At 38.9% G+C, this 10,874-nt stretch overlaps 1 protein-coding gene across 1 annotated transcript; it reads left to right on the top strand.

Moving 5' to 3' along the window:
* The first annotated feature begins 7,277 nt into the window (after positions 1-7,277).
* On the top strand, positions 7,278-8,252 carry LOC307163385 (uncharacterized protein). The gene is made up of 2 exons (XM_079879412.1): positions 7,278-7,803; positions 7,920-8,252. Exons 1-2 carry the CDS (start codon positions 7,314-7,316, stop codon positions 8,165-8,167), a joined length of 738 nt encoding a protein of 245 aa, XP_079735538.1. The 5' UTR covers positions 7,278-7,313; the 3' UTR covers positions 8,168-8,252.
* Positions 8,253-10,874: the final 2,622 nt, after the last annotated feature.

Here is a 10,874-nt window from a genome sequence, read left to right as displayed (position 1 = left end):
GGACAGTCTGAGGTGCAACCAGGTGATGTCAGATGGACCGAAACACAATGTCCCAGAGGTGTTCTATTGGATGTAGGTCAGGTGAGCATGGTGGCCCTTCAATGGTATCATTCCTTCAACCTCCAGGAACTGCCTGCATGCTCTCGCCACATGAGGCCGGGCATTGTTGTGCACCAGGAGGAACCCAGGATCCACTGCACCAGCATAGGGTCTGACAATGGATCCAAGGATTTCATCCCGATACCTAATGGCAGTCAGGGTGCCATTGTCTAGCCTGCAGAGGTCTGTGCGTCCCTCCATGGATATGCCTCCCCAGACCATCACTGACCCACCACCAAACCGGTCATGCTGGTGTAACGATGTTACAGGCAGCATAACATTCTCCACGGCTTCTCCAGACCCTTTCCTGTCTGTCACGTGCTCAGGGTGAACCTGCTCTCATTTGTGAAAACCACAGGGCACCAGTGGCGGACCTGCCAATTCTGGTGTTCAATGGGAAATGCCAATCGAGCTCCCTGGTGCTGGGCAGTGAGCACAGGGCCCACTAGAGGACGTCGGGCCCTCAGGCCACCCTCATGAAGTCTGTTTCTGATTGTTTGGTCAGAGACATTCACACCAGTGGCCTGCTGGAGGTCATTTTGTAGGGCTCTGGCAGTGCTCATCATGTTCCTCCTCGCACAAAGAAGCAGATACCGGTCCTGCTGATGGGTTAAGGACCTTCTACGGCCCTGTCCAGCTCTCCTAGAGTAGCTGTCTGTCTTCCTGGAATCTCCTCCATGCTCTTGAGACTGTGCTGGGAGACACAGCAAACCTTCTGGCAATGGCACGTATTGATGAGCCATCCTGAAGGAGCTGGACTGCCTGCGCAACCTCTGTAGGGTCCAGGTATCGCCTCATGCTACCAGTAGTGACACTGACCCTAGCCAAATGCAAAACTGGTGAAAAACAGTCCGAAAAGATGAGTAGGGAAAAAATGTCAGTGGCCTCCACCTGTAAAACCATTCCTGTTTTGGGGGTTGTCTCACTGTTGCCCATCTAGTGCACCTGCTGTTAATGTCATTAACACTAAAGCAGCTGAAACTGATTACCAACCCCCTCTGTTACTTAACTGACCAGATCAATATCCCAGGAGTTTAACTGACTTTATGCTATTCTCTGATTAAAAAGTGTTCCCTTTATTTTTTTGAGCAGTGTATATATATATATATATATATATATATATATATATATATATATATATATATATATATATATATATATATATATATGCAACTATGTAAAAGCCTTTACTTTCACTTTTAATCAATTTAATGCATCCTTTCTGAATAAAATAAATTCGTGCTAAATAAATACAAGTACTGGTTTAAAAAACACCTTATCGACATTTTATTATGTGAGGATCGATCCTTTAGATACAACATAAGTATCGATATTTAAGGATCGTCATTTTCACGCCTATAGAGGAGGCAAATGACACTGACACGCATCCTCTAGTCTAGTGGACCAGCGTGTGTATTACACGTTTTGGCGTGATACCGGGTTGCAACCCTACATAATTAACATTTTCTGTTCTCCCTGCAGATTCTGTCAAACTTCACATTTTCAAACAAAGCTACTGATTTTCAGCACCCAAATGCACTTTTAAGAGCCAACCTCTATCTCTCACAAACTCTCTATCTCACTATTTGTATTTCTATCCATCTCTCCAATCTAGGCTATATCTTTATCTCACTATGGAGCTTGCAATATGACAAAATGATTTGAATTTGAATTGTTTAAATTTGAATTATTGATAAGTGTAATCTAACAAAATTGAATATTATGTGGAATTTTAAATTCTGAATTTGATTTCTTTAAATGAATACTGAACTTTTGAAATTTAACAAATTTAAATGTTTTTATGGCTGAATTTTATAGACATGTATTTTCAAACAGCTGTTTCTGTGTTCTGAATTCTTAGACTGCAAATATAGGCTACCGTTTTAAAAAATACAACAAAATTCAAAACGTGGAAAATTCAGATCGTACAGAAAGTAGGTCACAGGTCATCCACAGGGAAGAGTAGAGGGTCTCAGAAAAGTTGAACGGTCGGGAGCATTTTGGCCGATTACAGAGCTGCACTGCAGTTTTCTGGCGCAAACGTGGTGGTGGTTCAAGAGAATCCGTGTATCATTCGTTCAGGTGTTTTTTGGTTTAATATTAAGAGTAGAAAAATGAGAAAACAGCTTGAATATTAGATTTCTAATATTCTAATAATAGTCCTCTGCTGCTGCAGTTGTACGGATTCTTAACGTGTTTAGGCCTATTGCAACTACATTTCATCTTTTTCTCATCAAACTACCAGAATAACGAATGGCTCGACAACCCGTACAGAAGAGCCTATACAGGACTTTCTTCTGTGTAGACCAGCAGTTCTCAAGTGCCAGGGGTCGGTGAAAATAACTTGCTATAAGCAAAATATCAGAGGAGGAAGAGTGCTTTCCTGAACAGTTACAGCAGCACAATACTGATTTAATACAATTACAAAAAAATAGCCTACTTAGTTCCAAATAGCCTTTCATCGCACATCTTCAGTGTCCTTGGCCTGAAAACTTTCCAGCAGTTTAGCAGCTTGAGATGCTCTCTGAAGCGCAGACAGGAGCCGAAACACAACGATGTATCTTGTCCAAAAACCTGCTTGAGCTTTTTTAACTATTATTTATTTTATTATAATGTATTGATTGAAAAACGGACTTTAGATGTTGAATATTAAAATTAAGCTTTCCAACGAAAATCAGCGCTGATTAAGAAATAAACAGGGGGTGCAGGTTAAGATTATTCATTCGTTTACAGTGAATTTATGAATTAGTATGGGCTGCTGCGGTGCTTGAGACTATTTGTCATTTTGTGTTTCTGTGGGGGAAAAAACGAACAATAATAAGGCTATAAGGATACGCTAAAATATGCTAAATGTAAAATGTTTTTCTCTATTTAACAGCATTAGGCTGTCTTACAACAGTGAAAGACACCTTCCCTTTTCATCAGGTAGATTGCATGTCTTGTGTGGCTGGATGTTGGGCTCGTGAACAATAATAACGTTACATGCAATTCAACCCTGAAATATAAATGTGGGAGCGATCAGCCGACAAAAGATTCTGCTTGGTTTTAAAGCCTTCACTTATGATCTCTCATATGCAGGAGGTGGGCATACGCAAAATCCATTTAAAGATAGATTGTATCACCCCATAAATTTCGCGCCTGAAAGGGAAACTAATCTTTAGTAAAGACAGTAGCCTAGTTTTTTCTACGGCAAAAGGCCGAGGGGGTGTGTCCCCTAGGCAAGGCAAGTTTATTTATATAGCACATTTCATACACAATGATAATTCAAAGTGTTTGCATAGAAGAAATTAAAATAATCCAAAGAAATAAGAATAATTAAAACAGTTTAGAATAAAAAATAAAATAAAATACAGTACAAACAGTCGGACGAACAGTGGCACAGTGCTCATTCATTAAATGTACAGCTAAACAGATGTGTTTTGAGTCTGGATTTGAATGTGACTAGGAGCACATCTGATCTCTTCTGGAAGCTGGTTCAGCTGCGGCTGCATAATAGCTAAAAGCGGACTCACGATGTTTAGAGTGAACCCCTGGTACAGTGGTGGTCAGAATTAATGTCACCCCTGGTAAATATGATCAAAAATGGCTGTAAAAAATAAATCTGCATCGTTTATCCTTTTGATCTTTCATTCAAAAAATTGGCAAAATCCTAACCTTTCATTTAAGTAAAAGAATTGAAAGTGGGGGGGAAATAACATTATAAAATAAATGTTTTTCTCCAAAACACGTTGGCCACAATTATTCCCTTTTATTAAATACCTTTTTGCAATCTCCTTTTGCTAAGATAACAGCTCTGAGTTTTCTTCTATAATGCCTGATGAGTTTGGAGAACACCTGACAAGAGATCAGAGACCATTCCTCCATACAGAATCTCTCCAGATCCTTCAGATTCCCAGATCCATGTTGGTGCTTCTTCTCTTCAGTTCACTCCACTCATCAGATCAGGGAACTGGGACGGTCATGACAGAAGCTTCATTTTGTGCTCCCTAACACATTTTTGTGTTGATTTTGATGTTTGTTTTGGATCGTTGTCCTGATGGAAGATCCAACCACGGCCCATTATAAGATTTCTAGCAGAAGGCGTCAGGTTTTGATTTTTTATCTGTTGATATTTGATAGAATCCACGATGCCACGTATCTGAATAAGAAGTCCAGGACCTCCAGCAGAAAAATATGCCCACAACATTAAACATCCAATGGTATATTAAATTGTACACATGGGGCACTTTTTATCCTTGTGTGCAACAAACCCATCTAGCGTGTTTGCTGCCAAAAAGCTCTTTTTTTAGTTTCATCTGACCACAGAACCCTGTGTCGTTTGAAGTTCCAGTCGTGTTTGACAACTGAATATACTGGAGTTTGTTTTTGGATGAGCAAGGAGCATTTTTCTTGAAAACCTCCCAAACAACATGTGGGGATGTAGGGGTTGTTTGATTATTTTTTTAATAGGCTTTCTGACCCCAAGACTCAACTAATCTCTGCAATTCTCCATCTGTGATTATTGAAGAGTCTTTGGCCATTCAAACTTTCATCCTCACCGTCCATTAAGACAATATAGACACACGTCCTCTTCCAGGAGGATTCGTAACATCTTTAGTTGATTATAACTTCTTAATTATTGCCCTGATGGTCAAAACGGGGATTTTCAATTCTTTAGCTATTCTCTTACAGCCACTTTCTATCTTGTGAAGTTCAACAATCTTTTGCTGCACATCAGAACTATATTCTGTGGGTTTTACTCATTGTGATGGATGATTAAGGGAATTTGGCCTTTGTGTTTCCTCATATTTAAACTCCTGTGAAACAAGAAGTCATAGCTAAACAATTTCATGTTCCTAGTCACCCTGGTCTGCTAAAAAAGGTAAATATTAATGGGAATATACTTCAGAGATATTTTATTCATAAAAAATTCTAGGGGTAATAATTGTGGCCAACGTGTTTTGGAGAAAAACATTTATTTCATAATGTGACCGCCCCCCCCCCCCCCCCCACTTTCAATTATTTGACTTCAATGAAAGGTTAGATTTTTGCCAATTTTTTTAATGAAAGATCAAAAAGATAAACGATGCAGATTTATTTTTTACAGCCATTTTTGATCATATTTACCAGGGGTATGATTAATTCTGAGCACGACTGTATATATGCATTCATTTAACACATTTATAAGCACAATTTAAATATTAAATATTTGAAATTACACAGAATTTAGTGAATATGCTACATAAAAAGTAGGGCTGGGTATTGACACAAATTTCACAATTCGATTCATGTTACATTCATTCATCAACTGAAAACAGGATGACTAATCGATTCTTGGGATTTAAGAATCGATATCGGTTCGTAAAAATGAGAATCTATTAAAATCAAGAAATCGATATGTTTTACCCAGCCCTAATAAATAGTCAATTTGCTCTAAGCGGCCTTGATCCGATTGTTGGTCCTTGACTTTGATTGACAGATGCTGCTTATTTTGTGGGGGTGACTTGTCCACACCTGCATTGTCCTGTCGAAGGAACAGACATAATCATGTAATGCTGACCAGATTTAATGAGTGATTCTTAAAGAAAATATTAAGCCAAACTGCTTCTACCTTTTCAATATGAGGGGTCCGAATTGAAAAGGATATGATTATTGTCCCAGATTCAATTATTAAAGTGTTTAATAATTTCTAAATCTAAGTAAAATTGAGAGATAGGAGGGTCTAACCAATGCTCTTTTCCGGGTCAGCTGGGACCTGGGCTGAAGGCTGCTCTGAGTTCTCTGGTTCAGTTGTGAAGTGGTTATATGAGGGACTTGGTGGTTGTAGCTCCTCAGTTTAAGATTCTGCTGCATCTTCTTGTCAATTTTCCACACATAGTTTTTGTGGAGGTGTCTGACACAAACCTACATTGTCCTGTTGAGGGAATAGATACATGTATAATCGTACAATGCTGGGCAGGTTTAATGAGTGCTTCTTAGACTAAATCTAAAGTATTTTTTTTAAATATAAAAATATAATATAAATATAAAACAATTTTAAATAAAGGACCTTGAAAACATAGTAGCATAGTTAAAGTCAGTGTTTTCAGAGTGAACGCGGGTGAATCTGACTGCAGTAGGCCTAGATGTGAAAGATATTAATAAAAGTGATGTTATTTCAGCCAGCGCTCATACCTGTGTTTACATCCTGTTTTCGGCTGAAGTCCACAGTAGTCGATTGTCGAGTTCACGCACATAGGTTTAGTACGTACGATCATGCGCCCGAACTCGACAATTGAAGTCAACAGGGTGCAAATTTTAAAAAGAGGATAACACGATGTAGGCAACACCGATTTTTGTCGTTGTTCTCTGTATTGACAGCACTCCAAATTTACAAAAAAATGAGCTCAATGTTAAAATTGACCGGAGTTCTCCTTTAACTAACATTAACAAAGATTAACAAAAACAGTAAATGTATTGCTCATTGTTAGTTCATGTTAGTTAATACATTTATACTAATGTTTAATAAAGGAACCTTATTGTAAAGTGTTACCAATACATTTTAACCACTCTAAGTTCATCAGCCTTAGGAGGGTCAAACAAATGAGTTTTGTAAACGGGGTGGAAAAAACAGTGTCTCTTTGGCATAGCGACAACACTGTCTTCTCTAACACAGCTCAACCAGGCCTCGTCCACTTTTTTTGCGTATTCCGTGGGCAGAGATTATTTAAATAAGGAATAGTGTGACTTCATAAGATCTGGAGTAATTTGTTGTATATTCTTGGAAAGTGGATTCTGTTATATCTCCCTTTGGAGTGCACTTTGAGCTTTGTAACCTTGCAGATCTTTTTTATGCTCAAACAGCAACATTACAGATCCAAATCCAAATTTTTCCAGATCCAAATCCAATATCATATGTTTTCCCAATAAAACACTGTTTTGACAAACACTGGGTCTCATTCATGAAACACGAGCAGAACGAATTTTTGTATCGTGTGTAAAGTGGTTCTGGCGTAAATTTTAGGATTCATTAAAATGTTCGTATTTTCCAAATGTTAGTTGGCACGAAAGAAATCTACTGCTCCCAGCCACGTGTGAATAGTGCGTTTAACATCCGAACGTTTTGCTGATTAATAAGGCTGCATTTTAATTCACCTTAATTGGGTACATATTTACACAGCATTTTTCCAAACCTGACACACTCCAACGTGTACTATCAACGGCAGCTGGCCAACTACAACCTCTGTATCCAGGAGATGGGCACTGACGATCCTCCTACAATGTGCCTCTGGCATGAGGGCATCGCTCACAGAGGTTCCATCGAGGTGGCAAGCTGTCTTTTGAAGTGGGCAGAAACATCTTTCGCTCCCCTAGTCCAGGCAAAGGAACGGAAGCTCATCATCTATAGTGACCGATGCTGTGGGCAGAACAACAACTGGCGAGTCCTAAACCTCATGGCCCTGCTCGTATCTAGAAGGTACTTCAGTCAGATAGAGCAGAAGTTCATGGTGTCTGGTCACTCCTTCCTTCCCTGTGACCGTTCATTTGCCACGCTGGACAAGAGGCGTAAGGTGTCCACACTCCACACCCCCAGCGATGTTGCCGAGATGATCCGTGGAGCCAGGCAGCAGCAGCCATTTAAAGTAACTGAGATGAAATGTGCGGACTTCAGGCAGCTCCCTGATGCAACATTAAAGCGTCCACCTGGCCTCCTAATCACATCCATGATGTGGTTGAAAGTGACAGGTAAAAAACCGAAGAACTAAACTAAAACTAAACTGGTTTTCTGAGATTAACAGTGTTGGGGATATGTGCGTGAAGGAAGAATCTTTATTGAATTTCTTGTTGAATCATGATTTCAGCTGCTGATCCATGGTGTGTCCACACAAAAGGGAGCCACAGCCTTTACGAGGGATGGAAGACCTGGCTGATCACCAAACAGAGGAAGAATCAACCACCTCCAGCTCCCTTGTTCTCCACCACGTATGCTCGTGCTTACGAGGACCCTCTGCCCGTCAAGAAGGAGAAGCACCGTGACCTTATGAAAATGCTAGCCTACATGCCAGCGGAGGCCCAAGCATTTTATGGGACATTAGAATGTGAAGAGTAGCCTGGTATGTGTAGGTCATGTGCAGGGTAAGGTGGGGTATATTGTGTATATTGTGTAAAAGTAATCATAAAAGTAGTTGTAGCTTATCTTGTATGCCTTATCTTATGTTGTATAATAGGAATATATAGGTATTTATTTATTTAGTAAATGAATGAATGGGGTGATTAGTTATGAAATGTATTATAAAAGTTAAAGGAACAAAAAAAGGAAGATGTATATGTAAACTAGCATATGGAACTATTAGCATGGAATGATGATGATGTATGTATTGTAAATATGTATTGTTTACTGTTATTACTGTTGTTTATTGTTTGTATGTATTGTTTATTGTATGTACGGTTTATTGTTTGCACTGATGTTTATTTTTTGTACTATAAGTAGGCCTATGTATTGTTCATTGTTCGTACCGTATTGTCCGTGTTTTTGTTCTGTGATTTACGTTGGCAAAAAATAAAAGAAATTGAAAGAAAGAAATGCCTAATATTTTTTTTAAGGTTCTGTTACTGTATTAAAACTAAGATAAAGCAATCAAATCTCCAGTGGCTTAAAATGATAGGATGAATTGGACTTATACTGTTATTCCACATTAACTGGACATATACTGTTCTTCCACATTCCAGAAATGTAAATTACTCTAACTTTTTATTTTTAAAATTGATACTAAAAATCTTATCTCATTAGAATTGGGAAGCTTTTGTTGTCTATCTTCAAGTAAAAAAAAAAAAGTAATATAATATTCAGAGTCCAAATTAAAAAAAATGTATTATTCAAAATTTGCAAATATGGACTTATATGGTTCTTCGTCTCAAGCCCTCAGTTGTCAGCCGGATTTAATGGGCGGGATTTATGGTAATTGAGAATGAGCGTGCACGCGCGTCCCATTTACGACTGATTGGAATTCATTAACACACACACACACATTTCACCATCACATCTGACGTTTACGAAGTATTTGTGAATCAGGAGAAGAGTTTTTGGGAAGGTGTCTTAACGTGCAAATCACTCACATATTTATTCGTAGGCTATATTTACGAATGTTTCATGAATGAGACCCATTGTGTTTTTAATGTGGTACACAGGTGTAATATATTTATGGAGGAATCACACCAATGACAAGAAACACTGGGGCCATAAGAGGATCATTTGAAGACAGAAAATGCAAGAACCAGAGCAGCTACAGCAGGAAACTCTGGGCCAGGGAGGATGAGAGATGAGCTCTGGGACTAGAGCAGCCTTGGACTCCAGCTCTGGCTGAGGCTGCGACAGCGAACACTGTGGAGGCTTTGGCTGGAACTTCTTTGGCAGCCGTCATGAAAGAAACCTTTGTGATGGACATGACGGGCATCAGTGTGACCCGTTCAGTCATGTCAGGAACCTCTGGAAAGCTGCGCAACTGGAGCTGCTGAGCTGTGGAACCATAGCAGTATCCTCCAGGTTGCACAGGGACCTGATGTATGACCTCTCTGACCCTCTTCTGGAGCAGCAGCAGCAGCATCAGGAACCTTTTGGGTGGCCTTCACAGGGATTTCTGGATCTCAAGCCCCAAGGCAACTAAGAATAGGTACACCAATGGCAGGAACCTCTGGAGTGGCAGTGCAAGTAACTTGTGGGGCAGGCTTGACAGTGAGCTCTGGGTGACTCCATTATTAAAAAAATATGATTGGATGATGGAGTAGATAACTATCTAAATCTAAACTATTTGCAATACACATCCCTAGGTGAGTAGTTCCGCAAGATGCTAAAACCACCACTTCATGCCCAAGGTGCCAGATGCAACAAGGCCTGCCAGCCCCGCAAGACGCTAAGGATGGAGGGTTGGAAGGGCTAACTTAACTAAAACTAAACTATTTACAATACACATCCCTAGGCAAGTAGATCAGCAATTTATTTTATTTAGTTACATTTTATTTAACAGGGTCAATGGAAAGTCAATGACAGCCCCAGAATTAGCTACAGAGCTATATTTCATCTACTGTCCCTGGGCAGGAAAGACTTAAGCGCATAACATAACTAAAACATTCATCAGCAATAACATATACAATAAACTTCTCACCTAACAAATGAAAAATACATTCCAAATATTATAGTACAACAATACTTTCAAAAATATTACCCTATAATGAATATTTCATCTAAAATAAATAAGATTAAAAAAAAATATATAACCAGTTTCTAAAACACAATATCAATGATCCCATGTTTGACTCATCTTTAACCATATTTTCAAATGTAACTTAAATTGTGAAAAAGTAGGACACCATATGATATAGGTTGGTGTATTATTTCAGTTATTAACTGCTCTTACAGAAAAAGCTGAACAACCAAAATCAGTAACTATAAAATGCACTTCACAATCACCTTTTGATGAAGCTCGTTTGTCTTGTGTTCTCAGTGCACAAAGAGACAAATTCTTTCAGGGGTGGTGGTGCAAGCTTATTAACAGTTTTGTACATTAAATAATAGGGGTGTAACAATACCCTCATGTCACGATACTGAACTCAAGATACAATATTATCGCGATATTCCAATCCATATGGTAAAAGGTTAACAAAAAACTTACTGTTGATTAAAATGCAAAATGTTATATTATATTGAGGGTGTAAATGAATAGGCTTGGACTTGGTGCTGATAACCTAATGCACAGGACAATGGTGACACCAGAATAAAAATATTGATGAGCCTGAAACTGAAAATACAGAATTATTTA

This window comes from Squalius cephalus (genome assembly GCF_949319135.1).
Source record: "Squalius cephalus genome assembly, chromosome: 8".
Taxonomy (NCBI): Eukaryota; Metazoa; Chordata; class Actinopteri; order Cypriniformes; family Leuciscidae; genus Squalius; species Squalius cephalus.
The sequence above is the reverse complement of the archived record's forward strand: the minus strand, read 5'-3'. Positions and strand labels throughout refer to the sequence as shown.